Here is a 24,183-nt window from a genome sequence, read left to right as displayed (position 1 = left end):
TTTAGATCGGGGCCGTTCCTCCCAATCACGCCCCTCCAGGTGTCACTAGCATCACCAACGTGAGCGTTGAAGTCCCCCAGCAGGACGATAGAGTCCCCGGTTGGAGCACTTTCCAGCACCCCTCCCAAGGACTCCAAGAAGGCCGGTACTCTACACTGCCATTCGGCCCGTAGGCACAAATGACAGTGAGAGTCCTCCCCCCAACCCGAAGTCGCAGGGAGGCGACCCTCTTGTCCACCGGGTTAAACTCCAACACATGGCGGCTAAGCTGGGGAGCTATGAGCAAGCCCACACCAGCCTGCCGCCTCTCACTGCGGGCAACACCAGAGTAGTGAAGAGTCCAGCCCCTTTCGAGAAGATGGGTTCCAGAGTCCAAGCAGTGCGTGGAGGTGAGCCCGACTATCTCTAGCCGGTATCTCTCAACCTCACGCAACAACTCAGGCTCCTTCCCCCCCAGAGAGGTGACCATTTTTTAATTTAAATTTAAACCCCTTTTTATTATTAAAGCTCTGGAGGAAGGGGGTTATCTTCATTATATTCTTTGTTTATCAGAAGCCTTTTGATGCCTGCGCAGTCTTTAATATTACAGAGAGACACATGTAAAAAACGCTTTGAAGCTGCCAACATTCTTGAAAAAACTCATATGTTTGTAAGTATTTGGTGGGAAGCGCTCAAAACGATTCTTTCTGCCACTTCCCCAGCATCTCGATGCTTATCTTTTGAGTGCATGAGACGGGTTTCCTCCCTGATGAACGGGTGTGTGCGTGTGTATCAGAAGATGTGGGTACACAAGGCAAAGGGGGGGTGTGATTTCTACTCAAAAGCAGTCACAGTGTCTACAGAGAGTTGTAACAAACATCATGACTGCAGTGTCACAGAGCCAGTACTTTGAAAGACAGCCAATCGGACACCTTTGCCATGTGTCAGACTGAGACTCAAGGAGTCTCTAGATCAGATCCTGCTTTTTATGGGCTGCCAACACTTTAGGACATGTGTTAGGCAACATTAAACCTCTCAGGCCACTGCTCTGGAAGTTTAAGGGCTGCCAACAGCATCTTGTAGCAGATAAGATATCAAAGAAGCTCAAAACCGATCCGTTTTTTTCTACGATAAAACAAGCATTTGTATATTTAAAATTAAAAATAATAATAGGAACACATTACTACTAAAAATAGTCTTTTTCCACAATTGAATCAACGAAATCTTCACAAAGCCAGATTTGGCTTGGTGTGAGTCTGCAGTTTGTCTGTGTATCGACTTTACTTTCTCTCTCTTCCTGTGTGTGTCCCAGCAGTAATGTGAGTGTGTTCGCTGGCAGTGAGATAAGCACACTTACTGTAAGTGAATCACTCCCTCATGCACTGGCACGGACACATGGGCAGAGCCGTGGGTGAAGACAAAGAAAGGAGAGAACAGTGATGTCACACACAATGGAAGCTTTGGAACCTCAGACTGCAGAAAGAGACAATGACATCACAGAAGAAACTATAACGGTAATGTGCCTCATTATGGCTCATTATATGCTCTATACAATTTCTTCGGAACCCTGTGTGCACCATTATGAGGAAATCAATGTTCAACATTGAGTGTCCTTAATGCAATTTAAAGATTCAAAGTGTGTATGGATACCATCTGTTGATCAGGACAATATTACATACAGTGTAACTGTTTGCGTGTGTGTGTATGTATGTGTGTGCACTGAATCTTAATCTCTGTGTTGAAGACAGAGAATTGGTGGGTAGAAGATTCTGTAAATAACTCCAGCTGAATGTTCTCTTCAAATAAACACAAGGAAGTGCACAAAGAGTGCAACCTCAACATACAAATTATAGTTTATTCAACAATATTTACTGAAGAGTATAAACATACATGATTTTGAAAACATCAAAAAACATGATCAAAGATGTGAATCTGACTTTATAGAGGATCACTTGATGGCTATTATGCATGCAAGGCTATGCCATTCCTAGTAAAAAATTCAAATAAATTTATTTTAAACTAAGTATAGTTCAAATTTTTTAACATATTTACTGACATATCACTTAAGACTGATATAATATCTTTGTTAATATTAGGCTTAAAATGTGTTTTAATGTCACTATTGATTAGGGTTATATGATCTTTGATAATAAAAGTCTTTAAATGCAAGATTTTTAAATTGTACCTGACGTATACTTAAAATAGTTCAAGTTCAACTAGAACGATCAAATATATTTCAGTTTATCTTTAGTTGGTCTTCGACACTACTTCCACTGCATTAAGCACAAAATTACAGTTGTTCCAATTTAGCATGAAATAAATTGATTTCAAATACATTTAGTATTTAGTATATAGTATAGGCCTATTTTTTTTCACTAGGCTTCATAAGCAAGTATGTAAACAAAAGTGATTAATGACATTTTTATTCTATTGAATTGTATAGTATTAATAATAATAATAATAATAATAATAAACTGGATTTGGTCTTTATTTGTCATACATATTTATTAAAATAAAATTTTGAATCTAAATAAAGCAGTAAATGAATCTGAAAAACGAATTTGACTCCTAATGTTTTGCTGTCTGTAAGTAGGTGAGAGTATGACACCACCTCCAGCTGTTTGGCACTTCAGGTCACACAGTGGCCTCTTGAGACCAACAAAGGGTTTTTCAGTGATTCCCACGGGTCGGCAAGGCCTGAAAGGGTCGATCCATCGCCGCACCTTTGAGATTTCACGCTGCTGGGTCACCTCTGGAAGGGGACAAACAAACATGTTAGTTCTTGCTGCAGATTACAGTCGAGTGTGTTTGGGATTCCTTGTAGATCTTCTGATTCAGTGGTATATTTTCTCTCTTTGCTCTAGCACTGGATAATGGAGAACAGATGGGACTGTTAATTCGAAGCAGACATAGCAGCTTTATCTTTTTTGTGCTCTCTGATGAGAAAGCAACCCACACTACTAAGCTGCACGAGTGCATGACTTAACAAAATCTAGACTGTTACAATTTCATCATGTTCCAGATCAGCTGTTACTACCAATGTTAACAATATAGACAAGGCTTCTGGTAAAGAGGTCGAGATCCAGGAATATAGATCGATTTCATTTTATAAACGCAGTGAAGTTTTATGAATCAAGAGAAACTGAGACAAATGACAGCTCACAGAAATGTAAAATGATTTGTTCAGCCTTGCATGAGTGCTCTGATTTCGTCTGTGAAACACAAAAAGAGATATTTTGAAAATATTTTTTTCCATTAAAATAAATGAGGATCTAGGCTGTCAAGCTCCAAAGTGGTTTGTACCAGTAATGTATCATATGAAATCTTAATCATTTCATAAAATCCTAATTTAAAATCTTGCATTCCACTGTAGGCTTCTATTCAGATATCATGAATATATGCAGCATGTCAAGTTTGACAATAACGTGATGTGACAAATCACATTCACAACACAGGAAGTCTGATTAGAAATGCAAATGAGATACCAGAGCTGCAGCATAGAGGGTGAAGAATGAGGGTGATGAAAAATGATGTTCATTACATTAAAATGTCTCATTGACCATAAACTGACCTGAGAGACAAAAAGAACAACAAAAATGTATACTGTTCAATAAATTAGAAAATGCCCCACACACAGCGTATGTAGGCTTGCACATGTGCACTCACACACAGCTGATGAGTCAGATTCTGCTTTTTGGCTGAAATCATAAAGGTCACATTATAAATGAGTTTATATTTCCATATATGCACGATACATTAATACATGTCAAATTCTGAAGTGACCTGGCAACATATCTGCAATTCTGGGTTGTATAGCATCATTCATGCCGTATAAAACATGTATGCAGTCAATGCATGACCCATATAAAACAGCTTTCATCTACCGGGTATCGTAATAGTTACACTGCCTGTCTAATATCGCATTTATCTTCCACAGCAGTGCGTTCAATCTGTGGGCAGAATTTTAGGATGGGAAAGCAAGCTGTTATCTGCCATGAGCAACTCACACACAAATGCGCATATGCTCCAGTACTTGCTGACAGCCACACAATAAGCTTTGGCGATTTTCTCAGCCCACAAAGCAGAAGTACAGAAGAATGGAATTCTGGGAAGAAAATTTGAAGAGGAGTGAAAAGAGTGTGTGATGTAGTTTTTATAAAGAGAGTTTTTACTCTGTAGTGCAAGGATGTAGGCAGAATTTGACCCTATAGTATCAGAGAGGCTTATACGCAAAATGAAAGTTATTTCTCTCTCTTTTGCAAGAGCACAGCTCCTTAACAACTTAAGTACCAGTGTCTTTTAATCAGTCACTCCGCTGAAAAAAGATTAAGATGAATAAATAAAAAAGAGGTATATGGAGAAGGAGAAAAAATGAAGCAACAGAGAAAAAGAAAAAACAAGGAAAAAAATATTTCTAGGCAGCTGACTTTAGGACAGCATGTGATATGAGAGGAAAAGCAAAAGGGGGGAAGGCAAAATGATCTTCCTGCTGATACTGTGTGTAGTTGGGCTCTCATTGCTTGCAGGTGAAATAATAAAGGCGTCTGTGGAGCTGCCGGAGGGCCAAGCGGAGTACTTTTGCAGTTAGTTTAGTTTAAGGGGATGAAATGAACTCCCTACATCAGGGGAAATGCAGTGTCAGCTTATTCAGTCATATCGGTGTCATATGTGAACTGGGACAAGTGTCTGACACAGATCCTGAAGGGTGTTTATGCACTTGTGAAGTTATGTGTGCGTGTGTGTGTGTGTGTGAGAGAGAGAGAGAAAGAGAGAGGAACTCAGCACTAAAGTATGAAGAACATGTAAGTGGGGAGAAAGCAGCTACATGTCCACCCACACACTCATTCTCTCTCGTGAAGAAAGTGCCTGAAGCGAATCCACAGAAACTGAAAAACTTCCCATCAATCACTCTCTTTTTCTTACTCACTTCCTGCTTCACATTTTTGTGTTCAGCATTAAATCCGAGTGCCAAATGCTTCTTGAATGCATTGGCTGCTTAAATCTGAACCTCATATTGACTATAAACATAAGTTAAAGGATTCACCCAATCAAACATGTTATATGTGTGCGGGTCGGGTATACCCTACATTAAAGGGACAAAAAGTCTCCTCATAAGACGGTAATATTCAAAATCTTTATCTTAGCAGGCAATTATTTTGGTCCCCATGATAATCATACAGAAGAAACGTTTTTTATTTGTCGGGTTCAAATACAAAGAGCTAAATACAAAAATATAGAAAATTGGTATTGGTTAGTATTTGTGGTTTATGGAGACACATATTTGTTTAACTGACATGGATATGACAGACGTATTGCAATTTGAAGGTGGTTTATGAAGACACTGCCAATGTCCCTATATGTCACATCTTTGGACTCTTTGTTGTTTTCTTGTCCCATGTGCTCTGTGTGCCCTAATTTCAGTTAATTATCTAATTGTGTTCAGCTGTGTCTCGTTAATTTAGTCATTTGCTTTTTATTTAAGTCCAGTTTGTTTCAGTTAAGTTTGTCATATCGTCTTCTTTTAATGTGTGGTTTTGTTCTGCCTGCCTGCAACTACATTGTTTCTTTCATGTGTAGAAGATTAAAAGACTATTTATGTTATATGCTCGTCCAGCGCCCCTTCTCTACAACCACGCCGTGACATTATAATTCAAAAATAAATCAGCATAGCTGGTGAATCTTTTAAAAAAGACAGTTTTATTGAAAATAATGTTTTTATTATTTAATTGATAGGAATACGGTTAATACTTCATGAATGAACTAACAAAATACATAAGTATTCTGAACATTTACTGTCGTATCTTCCTAAACTATGATAGCTGGACATCTCACATAAGCTCAGCTGCTAATAGAGTGCCTTTGTCTTTGTCTGACTACACAAATCATAAAGCCATAAAAGCATTCACTATGAAAGTGCTTGTATTTCTTTTAAAGGAGTGCTGGCTGAACATTAACACCCTGTAAAACAATTTGTCAAGGGAATGCCAAGGACAGAGACTTTTCCAGTCCTGTCGAGTTTCCAGTCTGGCAACATGGAAATACTGAGTGACTCCTGCCATTACTGCAGACAGAGAGAGAGTGTGTGCAAATACATGGCACAGAAGCTGTTATAAACCTCAGTCTCCTAGACAAAATAATCATACACTGTACATAATGAATGCTTTCGGATTTGAGGCCCTTCGAGCAGGCTTCTGTCACATTGCATTGGCTTAAGTTTGAGCCGACCGTCTTTACCAGTCTGTGTTAACATCTGTTATGTAACAATTAGTGTTATTGTGTAGCTTCTTTTTCCACTGGACTCCTGTGTCTCAGTGGACGCACGGACTGGTTATTTTATTACTCTGAACAAACAAAAGAAGATTTAATAAATCTGATGAATGTTCTCTCTCGCGATTTTCATTTATTGCCATCACTTTAGCCTCTGTGAACTGACTCCATTCATACAGAACATCGCATCTGTATCTCTAGGAAACTTTATATTATGCCTAAAAAATTTAATAAAAATGGACAGGGGTAAACATAAAAAGTATAAAGTGTGCAATATTTATAATATCTGTAAAGCTGATTTGATACAGGCACCTGAATCACTCACATGGAATCAGAACACGTTGGACATGTCAGGTAATTATTAAATGTCACACGCTTTATTAAACATGTCAGAAACACTTTTCTTTTTCACAGTGTTTTGGTATGCATTTACTGTACTTTAACCTGAGATGAACGGAGCTTTCAAACTCATGTTAATCCAGGTCCTGAGGCGGATGCATTGCCTTCTTCAGCACCTTTTCTATCTATGCCCCTCAGATCTCTAGCTGCTGTCTAAACACAGAGGAGAACAGAGACACATTAGATCCGTTCAAAGGAAGTTGAAACACTCTGTCCCATAGATATGAGGATATTGGGCATGATTGCATCTTTCGGACTTAACACAACTACGGATTCATTTCATCTTCCCAGATCACCACTATGTGAAGCACAGCAGCTGAGGTGTGAATTTGTGTCAAATGACGGGTATGCATAAAAATACAATTGGCTAACTGTGAAAACAATAGAAGTCAATGGAAAGTTCCCACCATGACAGAAAAGCAAACATGCTAGTTTACAGAAAGATGAAGGCTCTTAGTGTTATATATCCCTGTGGTGGTCTCTGTTTGCCCAAGATCCAGTTCTCTCAAACACACACATTCCTCGGGTGTTGGGTGGGGGGGCTGAGGGCTTATTACGAAAAATCTGAATTCATAGGTCATCCAGTTTTGCCTGTAAAAAAATGTTGAAATGGTGCATGTCCCTCTGCAGCAGTTATTCAAGATAAGCGATACTGTCTTGATCACTCTGTAACAAACTTATACAAAGGTCAAACTGTCATGATGTTGCTATGCAGTTGTTTAGATGTTTCAAAATGTGTAACAGCGCCAATGAATCTAAGAGAATAGAAGGTCGTGAGTCACATTTTTGAAAGTTGAACTTTAAAAACAAATAGAGACAACATAACTGTCAAAGACAGTTTAGCAGATTAGCGGAAAGCAAAAATGTTGTACTAGTCGACCCTTACCATGTTTCTGTCTACTTGCTAGGCTGTTGAAGGTAAAGTTCAACCAAAAATTTTAATCCTGTCATCATTTCTTTATTCTGCTGAACCCAAAGGAAGATATTTTAAAAAAATATTTGGTAACCGAAGTGTAGATGGCAGCCAGCGATTGGAAAAATGCAATGGAAGTCAATGGCTACGTCAACTGTTTGTCTGGCAACATTCTTCAAAAAGTTATTTTGCGTTTCTCTGGTGAACTGTCCCTTTAAGTCCAAGGGTTTTTGTTATGTTACCTTGCCATTTACTAAATTGCTTAGAAAGTAAAATCACAAAATGAGCAGTCAAAATGAGCATTTGAGCAATTTTTGAACAATTTGAGGGCTGCACAAAATGAGCAGTCCAAGCTACAAAATGTCTATAGGGCTAGGGTTTATTCACATCCCTGTATTTCTAGTATGAGTACTAGCAATAGATGTCTTAGCAAGCTTAACTATGGATTTATAGAGAGAGTACGCTATACAGTGGGCATTTATAGCAAGAGGCAGTTCACACAATGCGTGTTTTTGCATTCATGTTTTTAAATTTTTTTTATTTGTCTTCATCCAGTGAATACAGTAGGTGTACATGTCTATGTCTTTGCGATCTATTGCAAACACTAGCAGAAGAAAGATGAAAAAAAAACAGCTTCTAAATTCCAACATGTCCAAAGAGTGCCAGAGAAATTAGCTGTCATATCGCACGCCAAGAAAAATGGCTAAGAGTGTAGGGGATTGGGAGGGGGCGGGGTTACTTCTGGAGAACATTGAGGCAAAGAAACAAATGAGAATGAAAGGACTTCGTCTGTTGTGAAATCTCCATTGAATCCTGTAGAGTATCCAGTCATAAAGATGAAATACGGACCTGGTTCTTCTTTGACAGTCCACTACAATGTGAATCTCCGTACAGAGACATCCTTCAAAATAAGAGCGCTTGAAAGCAGGGAGCGAAAGGAAAACACGAGGAGATGATGCTGGCTGCTTATAAGAGAGTGACTTGGCAAAGCCAGATTCACCACAGCCAAGCTGAACAGAATTCAGCACATGCTCCTCTATCATCTAGGTTTCTTTTATGCCTCATTTCTGCTTTCTCATATCCTTACATGGCCTCAAATGCTCGCTCTGTGTGTGCGGAGGAGAGGGAAAGTAAAAGGTAATGATGTTATACTCCCTACATGCTCAGACACCTCATCGTTCTTCATCTGCTATACACAAACGCATGTATCCTATTGCACACACACTGGTTTCACTCATTCCCTTAAGGTTATGAGATTGTAAAACACACTGTTACTCCACTACCATGATCACCACGGTACAGCTAAGTGAGAGAAAATTCATTCAAAATCTCTCGCTCGCACATTTACACGCACCCTCTCCCAAAAGAACCCTACAAGAAGAGCACCTCTCCATCCCGAGAGAGATAAGTCTCCATAGCAACTCCTCAGCTGTCCTCTCGCTCAATGTCTGCAGGGACAAGATGTCAGGAAAGGGTGTGCTAATTTCCTGCTTAAAAGCATCCCTCTACAAGTGTACGCAAGTAAGAATACTTATCTCTAAACTATGTTGTTCAAATGTTTGAGGTCAGTATAAAGGTTCCTTTCTTAAAAAAAAAAATACGCTTTTAATTTAGCAAAGAATTCTCTTAGAATCTTTAGATTTCGACAAAGGTTCAACTGCTTTGATTATATTAAAAAATGTTTCTCGTGAACTAAATCAGAGCTTTGGAATGATTTCAGAAGGACACTGAAGACTGAAATAAATAGCTGATGAAAATTCAACTACTAATTCAAAATATAATTTTCCATTAAATGACACCAAACTTTTACATTGAAAGACATTTTTATATTAACAGCATATTAATTAGAGTAAAAAGCTATATATTAATTACGGTAATTTAGTCTCTTTTTGCTTTATAATGGCTAAAGCTAAGACAGGCTCCACAAGCCTATAAGTTGCTTATAGTCATAATATTGAAGAAATCTCCAGCGTATGATAGACATTTTGACTACCCATCTAAATTTTCATCAAAACTATTTTTTGTCTTTTTTTCTTAGCAACCAACAAGAAAGTGCATGTACTGCATTGTTATCTCAGCGGGTAGTAAATGACACAAAGAAGTGCAAATAAGATTTAGTGCTTTTTGCAGTAGGCTACAAGGAACGTGTTAAGTGCAGTTAGGTATGAAAATTCAGTGTTTAGCGCTAGATCTCTTACAGAGCCGCAGATGATTTGTGAGCACCGCTATAATTAAATGTCAGAGGAGAAATTACGCTGCATGTTGGGACAAGATAGTTTCACAGAACTGATCATGGCAAAGCACCTCACTGAATCAAATAGAGGGTGACATCCAGTTAGAAGAAATGACTGATAATGTGTTTTTCAGATAAAATGGAGTGACAAAAATTATCCACCACAGGAGAGCCCAGGTATACTGATGCTATAAAGGACACACAAGGAACAAAGATGCCCTCTGCTGGTAAAAATAAGCTACAGCTATACACACACACAATAGTAGGGCAGAGAGAGAGAGAGAGAGAAAAAAAAAAAGTCATTTATTAAATTTTAATAAGATTAAATCTGATAGCAGAACTGAACTGAAAATTAAAACAGTACAAGCACTCAGACGGGAATGATAGAGGTATAAGACAGTTTATTCAATTTATTACAAGAATTAACTTGAAAAAAGACGGTCAGAAACATGACAAAATAAGCGTGTGCATATTCAATTACAAAAGACAATGATCACAATTAACAGGCACATTTTGGTAAATGTTTGTGTAGTTCAATGTTTTTTTGGTAAGAGGCATTGCCAGATAATTTTCAGCGTGAAAAAACATGCCGAAAAAGTCATTTGATTTCCACAAAAAAAAAAATATTAAAATTTAGAGCAAAGTCAAAATTAATGTTTTCAAAACTCTGTATAGACACACAATGGAGTAATAATTCAAAAATACAAACTCATGATTTCATCATAAGCAATAATTTCATTTTTAGAACTGGATTTTCATGATTATACACATCGACATAAATACAAGCACGTCTAAAGCCACATTTAAGGCATCATATTAACATTCAAATATCTTATGATGGGAATAAAGAATTATTTTGAAGGCAGTAACAAAAGTGGAACTGAATTACTTTTAAAAGAATTTCTAATACATAAACGTCACAGTTATGAAAAACTCACAAGTGTACAGCAAATACCAGTGTATAAAAACTTGCATAATCTACCTCTGTCATGGATAAAATTGTAGTTTATAAATACAAGCTTTCTGTAATGTTCATGAACTCATGTAAACACTGTGTTGCTCCCACCAAACACTACATCAGGCTGTTAAACGGTGTGCTTGGCTTGCCATTAGCAGAGACACAATAATAAAAAAAAAAAAAAAAAAACAACAACAACCCACATCCTTAGCCTTCATTCCTCATAGCTGGGTGGACAACTTAATATTAAACACTACAAATTGTGCCACTACAAAAACACTACGTGACAAGTTTGATTTAGCTCTTCAGCAAGCAACCAGTGAGCCACAAAGAAAAGTAACATTTTTATTTATAGAACGGATATACTCAGCACACCCTATGATAATTACTAGGCCTAACCGTCTTTAACAGGAGACGCAGTTGATGATGAACAGTCATAAATGAAACAAAAACAGAAATATATATTATACACAAACATGATTTAAATATTCAATCAAGCTTAAGGCAAATTTGAAAGAAGGTCCAGTGTTTATTTCACAAAAAAAAATACACACACAACATGAAGGCCAGCAGGGGTCACTGTGACATAGTTGGGGGCCACTGTGTAAAATTCAGTAATTAAGTCATCCAGCTGAGACCGTTTCCTGGCCTCTTTATAAAACGGAAAAAATAAATGACAGCGAAAGGCTACATTTAGGTCTGAAAACGGTCTGTGAAGTTTCATTCATTTAGTGAAGGTAAATTTTGGGATCCCTGGATTTTAAATAGAAAATGAAAGCCATAGCCTTTCATTTGCTCTGAAAAACATCCCAAGAATCAGATCTGAGAGGGGAGACAGTATATCCTCTGGCTTTTCAGCAAAGGAGTTAATGATTTTGGAAATTTGAAACCTTCCTTTGACGCAATGGCCCGGTTTCGGCTAATCTGTTAATACAAAGCTTTATGACTTGCCACTGATTGTCTGCCCCTGAAAAAGAATAAATAATCTAGAAGGAAAACAGCCGGTAGGTCCAAAGCACATATGTAGAGGTTTGGGTAAGCAACCTATATTTAGTTGGTATCCAAAACCCGCTGTCCCCACAAATAGGGCTCTAAAAATGAGCCAACTCCTCATTAATCTAAAGGAGCATGGGCTATGTGCAAAACAGAAGGGCAATATGTTTCTACACATTACAGAAAGCTAGAGCAGCAAGTATAGGTTAGGCTTGTGATGGCTGCATAGTGTGTTGAAACACGTCTGTTCACTTTATCATAATGCAACAGAATTCTCCTATTTAAAAAAAAAAAAAAAAAAAACAACAACATTTAATCAAAATGATCAGCAGATATTTATCAGGTGTGCCAATGTTCAGACCAGCTGAACTGAATTTCCCACAATCTTCAGCACCGCTGATCTCACAACCACGAGCACTCTATAAATACTTGTAACATTTTCAGCAGAGCTGTTGACACAAAAACTCAAGCCATTTGAATACTATGTGGGTAGCAATTTTGAGCTACATTTGAAATATATATAGACTATCTAAAGAGCTCATCGTCGCCACTGACCTTTGACATGAAATGAAGTAAAGAGGCTAAATAAAAAAAATCACAATAGAAAAACGTTAAAAAAGTTAAAGAGCTAGTTCACCAAAAAAAAAAAAATTACAATTTTGTCATCATCTGCTCAATCTAAAGCGGTTCCAAACTGCAGAACACAAAACACGCCCCAAATAATGAAGGTCATTGGTGACCAAAAAAGCCTGGATCCCACTGAAAGAAATACCACAGTCTATTCAATCATGATATGAGGGTGTGTAAATGATGACAGAATTAGCTTTTTTTATGTGAACCATCCCTTTACAGCAGCCAAAACCCTGGATCAGCAGTTCATTGACAGTTCAAGGCTGGGTCATTCAGCCAGGCCCAGATTTTAATCATATGTTGAGGACTTCTGGGATGGACCAGCATCAGGCTTTTATAGGCACAGGCATTATCGCGATATTTCTCCTCGATATCAAATGTCCTGAAGCCTTTGTGCTTCTCAGGAGCAAGGCCCAGTTTCTTAAGGCACATACCTGTGTAGACATCATCAATGGGGTAGAGAGGCACCAACCTCGAGACGTTATGAAGTTTCTGGACCAGCTGTCCCGAGAACAAATAACCACCCCCACCCGCATAAGCAGGGTATGCTCCAACAAACATGCTTTCAGGGATAAAATACTTGACCTTTTTGTCCCGGTGTGGACCTGCATTAGTAATCACATCTCCTACAAACAGTTCCTTGCCTTTAGCATGAGAAAGATTGCTAAGGAAGTCTATAATACGGAGAGTGTTAACGAAAACGTCGTCATCGCCCTTGAAGATGTAATTGACTCCAGGACAGTGGGTGTTTAGCCATTCCAGGAAAAGAACTTCCTTGATGGTGAGGTTGAAGAAGGTGTCCCTGTAGTCCCATTGAAGGATATCTCCATGTATGGAGCTCTCATGGAGAAGCATCTTTGAGAGATCAGGAAAGTGGTCCTCCGTGGCTGCATTTCCAAGAAGAAACACTGTAATGATTGTTCTGTTTGCGAGGAGGCCAGCTTTGCCCCACGACTCACGGATGGCCTGACGTCGATCAAAATGCGGGACTAAAGATTTAATAGCTAGGAGGAGGAACGGTGGGTCTTTGCAGATGTTCGGCTGATCCATCACGATGGGATAGGACCTGCATCGCATGTAAAGCAGAAAGTCCTTGAAGCGATCTGGTAGAGAGTTGTAATCCTTTACTTGGGTGGTCACCCTGAAGTCCGGCTCACAGGAGTCCAGACTGATTGTGTCATTCAGCCAGTCTGGAAGTTTATCAGTTGTGAAGTTGAGTTTTTCTAGGTTGCGATTGTTGATATAGTTCAGATGTTGCTGCCGGCGATTCCAGTAAGCGTCACTGGGGAGATCTTTTGCCCAGAAACGCTTTGTGGGAACGAGCTGCTTATTTTTATTTCCGTCGCTCTTCCCAGCATTGCGAGAGACCTCCACCACGATGAAGATGAACACCATTGTCATCATCACCATGACTTTCACCTTCCTCCGAGGTCCCTGCATGGTGTCAAGACTCACCACCTAAACAGCAGAGACATAAAAAAAAAAAAAAAAAAAAAAAAAAAAAAAAAAAAAAAAAAAAAAAAAAAATAAGGAGGGACTACAGACTAAAAAATTACCAGGAAGTCATTGTTTCCTAAATTTAAGAACCAAATACATGACCAAAAATTACAAATAGAACAAAAATGCAGACAGCTTACTTCCCATTAGACGCTGTATTGATACTGACTGCATTTATGGCATGCACATTTTTAAAGCATGCATTAATTCTGATGATAATTGTGACGGTGAAGATTTGTAAATGGTACAAAGATTTCAAATATTATGCTGCTCAAACAGTTTTAGTGCCAATTTATGGAAACACCGGCACACTAAAGATGATATTATCTTCACAAGATAATATCAGATTATAACTGAGAAGCTAGTTGAGATTATTTTTACTTGCCTTGTCTCTTGGTAGTTTGACATTTTTATTAATGTGGAAGAAACAGGAACTATTCAATCACATAGACATACCGTTTTTCAGAACGCATTTAAACGCAATTCATCCCAACACTTTCCATTTGCAAGGATAGATTCTTCAAGCATATCTCACCAGAAACGTTTAGCTTACAGTTTCAAGCTAAAGGTTTCTACTCGCCCACACACACACAAAATACATAATCAAACACGTAGTTATAAAGCAAATCCTGTTTGATGATTCAAAGTTTTTGTGCATGTGTTGGTGACTACTGCATGCAAATAGTGCGTGCAAATATCAATCACAGATGACTAAAGACATTGTATGTCAAGAAGACAAACTAGCAGTGGACACAAAGACATCAGTTACTTGAAGGACTTGGCCCCATTTCAAGCTGGGCTGTTTTAATTTTAGACTGGCATGCTAAAATTAAACCACGTGCACTTCTTTACGTTTAACTCTTATCTAGTGTTAACCCATAAAAGGATAAAGAACACTTTTTTTTAAAACTCCATTTAATTTCAGACAATTCACACTTATTGAGGACTGATATTACTTTTAGTTAACCTGAACATGTCATTTTCTCCTCCATCTGTTCCTTCTCTTTCACCATCTCCTCCCTCTTTCTCTTGTTTCGTTGCTTTTGTCTCCCAGCAACCCCTCTGCTCTGTTGCACATGGTTTCTCTCATTTATTCAATTCCACATTCTTCAGTTCAGCTTACTTTTCCATTCTCTTTCTGCTCTATCCTAGCCCACTTTCCGCACACTCCCGTCTTATTCTTTGTATAACCCACACCCTTCGCTGTAACTCTCTAAGGAATACCGGTATAAGGCCTAGTATTTCCTATGGAACAGAGCTGAATGCGAGTTTAGAGGTGGTCTGGCATAGCAGGTACGACATAAAGGACTAAATTTAGAGTGGCCTCATGGGCCAGCCGGCCTCTGGGATCAGTGATGATTTAAAGACTACATATGAGCCAGTTAATGTCACTTTTCCCAACAAGAAACCGTTTTATCTTTATGTTTTGACTTGTATAATGTCCGGTATTTCTGAATTCAATTATAAACAATTTAATGGTATTTTAGTGAATTGTGACTGAACATTGTATACAACAAATGATACAATAAGAACTTTTCCTCTTTTTTTTTCCTTAGCAGAAATAATTATTCAGGGCCATTAGCGTGTATCTGTTTACCTGTGCACAGGTGATACTGTGGAAGGTCCAGGTGTATGGTGAGCAGGTGCTAGCAGTTGTTTTTAACCCATCCTGACACTAACAGAGTGAATCACAGAAACAGGAATGATGTGGAAAGAAATCCAGATCTGGGGAGAAAGAAAAACAAACATGCTGAAGGAGCATAAGAGCCTGAAACTGCAAGAGTCTGTTCACGCTTGAGGATAAGACCACGTGATCTGAGCTCAATTATTTGTTGGCCTTGCTTGAAATGACTAGCAGAAAAGTATCACACATCTTTGAGTGGCTGAAAATCTGGCATATAGACTACTACTTTTGGCAGATCAAGCTCTAAAGCGAACAAATGATGCGATTTTTAGAAAGGACTCTCTCTTCCCTTCATATTGTCTCCCGCTTTGACTCCAAATGCTGTCATATCCACAATGCAAATCAAGTGACAAATTGAAATTAAAATAATTATTAAAAGCACACATTTAATGAGGCATATATATTGTTTTTCATAAGAACATGACAAAAGTTGACAAATGAATATAAATGTCTTATATAAAGAAAAACAAAAAAAATAAAAATAAATCATTGTTGTAAACTACAAATGAACTACACAAAAAACAAACGTTATAACGTCTAAACGTTATAAACATTTCAAAGCCATGTCCAGGGCATAAAGCACTTTTGAGGGCACTGATCACTACAAATCAGACATTTAGTGCATTTGCTCCTCTTCTCTCTGACCGTAAGTGCATTAATAGCTAAAGAGACTCCAGGAGGCAAAGTCTTTAATAATTAACAGTACATTTGCTGTGTAAACAATGAGCTGAATCTCTCTTCATCTGACATCAACCGACTAAAGACTCACGCTGATCCTTTTACTAGCCCTGTACAAATGGTTCTGACTCTGCCCGCATTATTTCGGTTATATCCACATATTCAGTCTTTTTGAGGAAGGGCGGGGCTGGGCAATATATCACATGATATATGAATGCACATCTTGTCCGTAAAGTTGGCTCTTTGTTTAGCTACGCAATATCGCATTCAGTTTCACAGGCGATAAGTTTGCGATACTGAACCCTATATTGCATAGCTTGTCAGTGATCTAATGGTCTCTGTGTATTAACTGACACTCCATTTAAGAAGAGGTGATGAAGACTTAAATCTAATCGAACAATCGGCTTTACTGATGAAATGCGCATGAATATATTGTGCGATATATTGCCCAACCCTATATTTAGGGTAATAGGTTTTACCACAGATATGTCCTTTCCCATTATGTTACTAAGGGTCACTTCAGAGGGTTTGAATGATGAACTAAATGGTGATATTATCTCTTGAAGATTTTTTTTGGTTGCATGTAAGAAAGCAGTTACTAAATGTTGGCTCAATAGAAGCCCTTCCAATATGGATCTTTATTGTCAGTCAAATATGCTCTATAGAAAAAAAAAAAAAAAAAAATTAACTCCTTCCTCAGGTTACAGAATAATAAAGGGAAAATTATTGGAGGAAATTGGAATGTTGTAAAATACATATTGAAGTTTTAAACAAGCAATAGCTAGACTTCCAACATGCATCTCAAGTACTATCTGTATATGCCAAGCGGTTCTCAATTTCATGTAGTTTTCATGATCTCATGTAGTTGTAATTTTTTTTTTATTTCAATACTCCAATTCAATACTCCAAATACTCTAAAGATTTTAACTAAACCTTCTTAATTGAAACATCTAGCTCTTCTATGATTGTGAAATAACTTCCCTGGTTTGTAAAAACAACCAAATTTTTGGTTAATCATCTTACTGTTGATCAGGAAAGAAACTAAAGCAACAGCTTGCAAAATCCAAAGCAGAAACCCTAGCTACTAGGCAATGCCAAAAAAATAGGATAATACAGTACAGTCACAGGTATTTTGTGCTACTAGATGCATTTGTGTGTAAAGAGTATTTATTTCACGGCTCTAGAGTGTGAAAGTTTTGGTCATACATGCAACGTAATTTCTCATATGGTGCCAAAAAAAAAAATCTGAGGTCACACTGGTGCAACCAGCCGGATATGACTATGCCAGACAGGAACTATACTTTTTATGATATATAAAGAGTACAGTTCCTAGTGATATCTTCCTTGATTATTTTGCCAGAATGATGGTTGCTAGTCAAGACAGCCTAGAAAATAGCAACTTTTCATTTTTACTACACGATATAGCTACAGAATAAAACTCAAACGATTAACTGTTGGAGAATGACCCCGTTTCCAAAAAAGTGGAGTGTTCCTTTAATGTGCACGCATATTTGAATGAAGCGCACATACACCCGTCTGGTCTCTTTAAAGTGAGTTTCAATGGCACGATTTTCTGTTTCTATTTGGTGTGCTTATGTTACACACCTTCCCCACACCTCTAACCTAACCATTGCATCTTATATGCATGCCAAAGTCAGTTTCTGCGTATAAATAGAACACCAAATAGAAACAGAAAATTGTGCCACTGAAGCACACTTTAATGAGACTGGGTCATACACTTTCATGTTTTTCTGAGAAAATAAAGCAAATCACAACCTATTGCTGTCACAATGACGGTCTTGAAGAGTATTTAAATAAATGCAGTCGGTAACATCTTATAAATATAAATGGTTAAGAAAATATTGGATGTGTATCAGTATAACGGATCCATGCATTTCTTATATTAGGCTAATAAAATGTTAATCTAACAAAAAAAAAAAAAATAACTGATTTAATGGGTAATTATAATACAATTTTCATATGCACCATAAAACATTGTTTATTTAGGTAATTTGTAGCTGTATCTCTGAGGGTTAAGCCTCTTAAAGATGAAATCCTAGAACCCTATTTATTTATTAAAAAAAAAAAACTTGTACTTGAACTTGTAAAACTGAGGTGTTAAATGCAATTCAGTCGAAAATTAGGGTGCATCTAACTTCTGTTCTGGTCCACCAAAACAAAACAAAAAAACAGTGCAAAACGTTAGTCCAGAACCCTGTATTTGTATTTTATGCACAGATATCAGCAGGCAGGATGGATTTTTTTTTTTTACACTTCAGAAAAGGTGAATGTGAATGTCTTGAGAATTTACAGAGCATTCTAGACATGTCCAGAACAAGTCAAAACAAAGAAGAATCCACTGTTCTGTCTTTAGGCAAAATGCAGAGCAGAGTTTATCATCACAACTTGCGTATATATCCATGCATGCACACCTGTAACCACAAGTCAGTGGAAACCTGTATGAATGCATACATACATACAGGATTCCACTGACATGTAGTTACAGGTGTGCATGCATGGATGTTTTCACAATTTCAGAGGTGGAACTATGGGTATAACATTAGCTTTCATGTCTTTCCTAAAGGTGGTTCATTGATTATGCTTGTCCCATGTTTATCCTAAATGCATTTTAACCTGTATCTAACCTAGTCATATTTTCTTTAACGTTGCATAGTTTGGTTAATGGCTTTTGAGGATGACTGGGTGTCACATATTGACAGATTCAGATTCAGTCAGATTCCAGAGGAATATAGAGAGAAATATGTAGTATGACTAAATGCAAATCCTCGATGTTGTGCTTAAGAAAACGTAAAACCTAAAAACCATTTTGCCAACCAAATTATGTTGAATAAAAAGAATTAATAAATTAAAATTTACAAAATGGAGCTAATTATGCACTGCCAGCATAACAGTTGAAAACCAATGTTTTAGTCAACAAAGCAGAATATGAAACCAAAAAGCAGAACTAACATGTAACGAGTATGTACCTGCATGTATGAATGAGAAACTCTCTATATAGCTCCAATTAAGATTAAAGCACTGTCTTTACTCACTGATGATTATTTCTGTGTGACTTCTAGCCCACTGTTGTTGTAGAAGATGAATAATAATGTTTGGGGTTAAACAAAGAGCAAGCCGGACACTCTATCTGGGCAAACTACCTGGGCACAGACGCATGGTGACTGCAATGCATTTATGTGAATTAAATCATTTTTAAAGGAAGCGTGTCTGGATAAACAAAATAATACAAATTTTGTATAGATCAAAACATGGACAACGACACAATAAAAAACAGGTCCAAATGACTAAGCATTATACTACTTAAAAGTCTGGGATCAGTGAGGTAACGTTCTTCAAAGACCATTTAAATGCTGACAGTTTCACAGACACTTTTGATCAATGGAATACTTTTAACTTTTGAACGGTAGTGTGCGAATGAAGTAATGTGAACAAAGCTTATCTTTTACATATAGAGCTTGTCAATGTGAAACAATACAAGGCCATTACCAGCTTATCATCTCCCCTTTACCAGTATAATGTATCTAAAGTCACTTTAGGCAACGAGCAGATTTCCTGGAAGAGGGTGAATTCTCTATCACTGAAACTAATTATCTAGGGTGGAGTTGGGTGGAGTTTTCCCATGTGGCGGCTATATGGAACACAAGTGACCAAATCACAGCGATATGAAAGAGTGTGAGAGATCTTAAAAGACACTACTGAGGAACACCACTACATGCCAGGAAACCTCCCCCCAACCCCCGGTAAGTAAGACTGACTGACTGAAAGCGTTTCTCAAAATACAAGCCTCTTAACCTTTAACACATTATGTAGGTTACTTTAAGAATGCTTAGGTTTAAATGGGTAAAACGAGACTAACACCTTGGGGGCACAAACTTACACTGCAGTGCGTTGCTTGAGTCATCACGAAAATATAATATATATATATATATATATATATATATATAGCGAATCTTAACTCCAAGGGAGGGATTTATCATAGATAGTCAAAAAACCCCACTGACGCATGCCGTGCACTACCTGGTCTTCCTACTCACCATGCACAATGACTGGGGAAGTTTCTTAATTACTTTTAAAATGATTTGGAGCGCTAAAATTTAAGCAAAGTTTGAAATACAGAGGAAATCATCGATGCAAGAACCTGTACTTCAATTTTTCCAAGCCTAATGCACTGCTACAACCTAAAGAACAAAAACAAAGCAGTCTAGGGGAGGGGTTGTGCTAAGCTTAAGCACATACTTGAAGAAGACTGTAGGCTACATTCCCTAAGAGCATGCAACCTCTCCATAATCAAGCTAACATTCTACACGCTAGTGAAACCTAGGCAGGAATGAATCTTATTGTGACTCCACCGTTAAAGCGGTTTGCTGATGAGGAAGGATAGGCCGTTACCACTACCGCTAGCAGTTATAAGGTGAACGCAACATTTGCTGTCTTTCTCAATGTTCAAGAGTCATGCAATCAATGGATAATTCCCCCAGAAATTAAAAGGCTTTTACTATGCTTCTTTGATCACTAAACAGAAAGACAAGAGCGTGAAATTACAAGACAGCACAGAAAATGTGTAATATTATAAATAATTTTTTCACATTTGTTTTTTTTTAGTTCTTTAAGATGACTACAATACATTTGCTTGACTGGTTGTTACTGTAAATTCCTAGTACACGGTTACTCCATAAGGATGACTTTCTTTTTTTTTTCTCCTTCCAGGAATTCTTTCTCCTTCTCTAAGAAAAAGCATTCAGAATCAAAGAGTTCTTAAGAAACATTCCAGCAATTGGCCACTGATCTAATCTTCATCTTCACTTACAGGCCCTTCAGCGAACAGTCTGAATGCATTTAGGTTACAAAGCATCGCTGACGAAATCAAACACTTTATATCATTCCTAACTTACAACTGTAACAACAAACAATGCCTCGGGGAATAAGGAACCTGTAACTGAGAGGACATATCTTAAGTTACATTATGAATCCAGAATTCACAGAAAGCTGGAAATGGAAGGGTTTCATTTAATGCGTTTTAACAGTTGACATTCGATTCCCTAAAAGTACTTTTTTTTTTTTTAATTAAACTGACATTTTGCTTCCCCTTTAACCTGACCGTGTACAGGAACCAAAACATAAACTACATGCTAACAAGGCACGCACCATAAAACTGTGCAAAGTGCTTGGTTAAAAGTCAATTTAGATTAAATGATACACTTCATAAATGTTTCTGTTCCTACTACGAATTCAGTGTGCTGTGGCTGTACTAAACCCAGTTACACCACACCAACTGTCAAAGTAAACACACCCCTTGTACTGACATGATTAGGCAGGTCACAACTTGACAAAGACCACGAGCACAACCTAACGAGGATTCATTTAATATTTATCTATTAAAATCACACCGCCTCATCAACCTTACCTGATAAAATATAACGTGGACATTGCAGACACACACGTGAGCATTATTTATAAATAACACTAACCATGTCAGCGACTAATTTTAGACTGTTTTGGAGTAGCCTAGTTATTTCTCTGAATCAGCCTACCAGTTGCCTGCAAGTTATTTCGCGAAGCTGTTTACTATTTTAACTATGATAAGCAAACCGCGCCAGCGCCTCACATCTCAGCCAGGTATCGTCGCCGAAGAGATACTAACAAACTAACTTTACTTCTGACCGGTAAAATGCCGAAGAGACACACGCCAGACACATCAGCTTTCGCTGAAACGGCATGTGAAAAGAAGCCGCGTGCACCTTTATTTAAACAAACGCGTAACTCAAATAAAAGGAGCGTTTTAGCGGACCTTGCTAACGTCAAAACTCACCCGCGCGCGGACGACTCCGTGTCGCTCTCCTCGCCACGAAACATGAAAGTTAAAGCTTGCGTCTTGCTATCAAAACTCAGCGAACACAGACTGGAACCGAACTGATCTAACACCAAACTTCTGCCTTTATCTTCGTCAAAGTCATTATTACCTTTTAGCTCCAGCTGCGCGAGAGCGCGTTCACATCCTGCCTGTCTCCAGATCTGCTTATGATGCATCCACTCCTCCCAGGGCGGGGTGTAAACCCTCCTTATTTACCGCTCTATTTACCATACATCCACTTTGTTTACAGTGCTTCCTTCGAATGAAAACCGAAAAGTGTTTGCTTTAATGTTACCTGGAAAGACTTCTGGCAATTCCTTGTACTTCGACTGGTTGTTTTATTTTGGGTTTGCATCGGTTTTTAGTGTTAACCTGGCGAATTATAGTATGAAATGTACGTATTTACTTGTAATTACTTCTTAGCGTAAATCTGAGGAGGAACAATGCTGTAGAATACAGCTTTCTATCTAGTGCAGTAAACCACTTACCAGCTGGCTTGAGGTTAAAGACCAGCAAATGACTTGGACAAGCAAAACAAACGACTCGAAAGCCAGCCCGGAACACTAGTAAACTACCAGGCTAGTGTAGAAATTTATTTTCCAGTCTGACTGAAGTGTGGTCATGTGTTGAGCATGACTCTTTGTGGTCTGTCACAAGAGGAAATAAGTCATAAGCCTACTTTTTGAATGAATCTCAGTTTTTCCATTGTTTGCATAGCACAGACAAAGCACCCGCTGTCTAAAAAGTCTCTGTCCATTCTTTTCTTTGTCTGTTGGTTCAACACTAAAAGGTAAGTTTGCTTAACAGGAACAATGGGTATATTTGAAACGTTGAGTTGAACGAGATCACACGTCCTCATTGGTTATGTTCTTTTTTGTTTTCATCTGAAGGGACAGGTGAAGCTAACAACTGTGGATATAATCCTCCTTACAGCGGCTTCAGGAGGAACGTGTTCACATGAATCCACCAATCACAATGCTGGGGAAGTATAAACAGCTCTTACCTCATTCCTTACAATAAATCTTGTGGTATTCTTGCTCCACCCCAAGAGAGACAAACCAGACCTATCTACATTCCATATATTAATATAGCTTTTTTTTTGTTTTGTTTTTTTCAAAATACTGTTCCAGTAAGTATGACCTTTTGAAATATTTAAATTAAATTAGACTGAAGACCAAGCTCTCTTTTACCCCCTGTAACTTAAAATAGACATTCCTATACGGACACACATATGGACTACGAAAGCCTCCTAACATCGGCCAGTCATGTCTCTTGCATAATTCCAGGCTGGTTTGCATGCCAGCCATGGCAGCAGCAACTCTAGATCCATAGTTATGCAAAAAATGAACAAATTATAGCATTTGGTATGGCTATGGGTCACACAAGGATCACAGACTCAAAAACATCCACATCAGTGATTATAAAAAGAGATTCAGTTCACATTTTGCTCAAATCACTCAATCACTCCATATGCAAGAAAACAGAGATTCGAGTAAAACAGATAATACCACATTGCTTTGGCAAGTGAGAGGAACTGAAGAGATGATAAAAGAATGATATCAAGAGCACTGTGTTAGTGTGATTAGATTAGTTAGATTAGATTAGTTAGGGTTGGAGAGCATTTTAGAGCAATTTGTAAAAGACCCCGACAATGTCCAAAGCTCTAATCTCAGTTATCATCATTATTATCAATCTCATTATTATAGCCTGTTTTCTGAAACAAAAATGAACGCATCTAGACTAAGCACGTTGCTTTTCAAGGAAGATGTATCACTTAGAAGATTATTTTGTCTTTTTTTGTCTAATGGATTACTTTGCAGTGAAAGTGTTGTTTTGGACCCCATTGACTTGAGTATATATATATAATAGTAATTCTTTTTTCAAAATATCTTCTTTTTGCATTCTTAAAACTGTGTTCTGGCCTTCAGATTAATCTTTCATCCCAAGTTACTACTAAAAGTTACATACTAAAATGAAAATTCTGTAAGTAATTACTCCCTCTCGTGTCCTTCCAAGCCCATAAGACCTTTGTTCATCTTCGTAAAACAAGTTAAGATATTTTTGATGAAATCTGAGAACT

At 37.8% G+C, this 24,183-nt stretch overlaps 1 protein-coding gene across 2 annotated transcripts; it reads right to left on the bottom strand.

Annotated features, from left to right (window-relative positions):
• Positions 1 to 10,175: 10,175 nt before the first annotated feature.
• b3gnt2b (UDP-GlcNAc:betaGal beta-1,3-N-acetylglucosaminyltransferase 2b) lies at positions 10,176 to 22,347 on the bottom strand. Of its 2 annotated transcripts, none has more exons than XM_043263214.1 (3): positions 22,213 to 22,347; positions 15,467 to 15,594; positions 10,176 to 13,830 (listed from the first exon to the last, which is right to left on the bottom strand). In XM_043263214.1, exon 3 carries the CDS (start codon positions 13,810 to 13,812, stop codon positions 12,619 to 12,621), a length of 1,194 nt encoding a protein of 397 aa, XP_043119149.1. In that variant the 5' UTR covers positions 13,813 to 13,830; positions 15,467 to 15,594; positions 22,213 to 22,347; the 3' UTR covers positions 10,176 to 12,618. The 2 variants fall into 2 exon arrangements, with proteins under 2 accessions (XP_043119149.1, XP_043119150.1); XM_043263215.1 differs by lacking the exon at positions 22,213 to 22,347 and adding an exon at positions 22,062 to 22,206.
• Between the last annotated feature and the right edge of the window lie 1,836 nt (positions 22,348 to 24,183).

Source organism: Puntigrus tetrazona, chromosome 17, assembly GCF_018831695.1.
Source record: "Puntigrus tetrazona isolate hp1 chromosome 17, ASM1883169v1, whole genome shotgun sequence".
In the NCBI taxonomy this organism is placed as follows: domain Eukaryota; kingdom Metazoa; phylum Chordata; class Actinopteri; order Cypriniformes; family Cyprinidae; genus Puntigrus; species Puntigrus tetrazona.
This window is presented reverse-complemented; position numbering and strand designations above follow the sequence as displayed.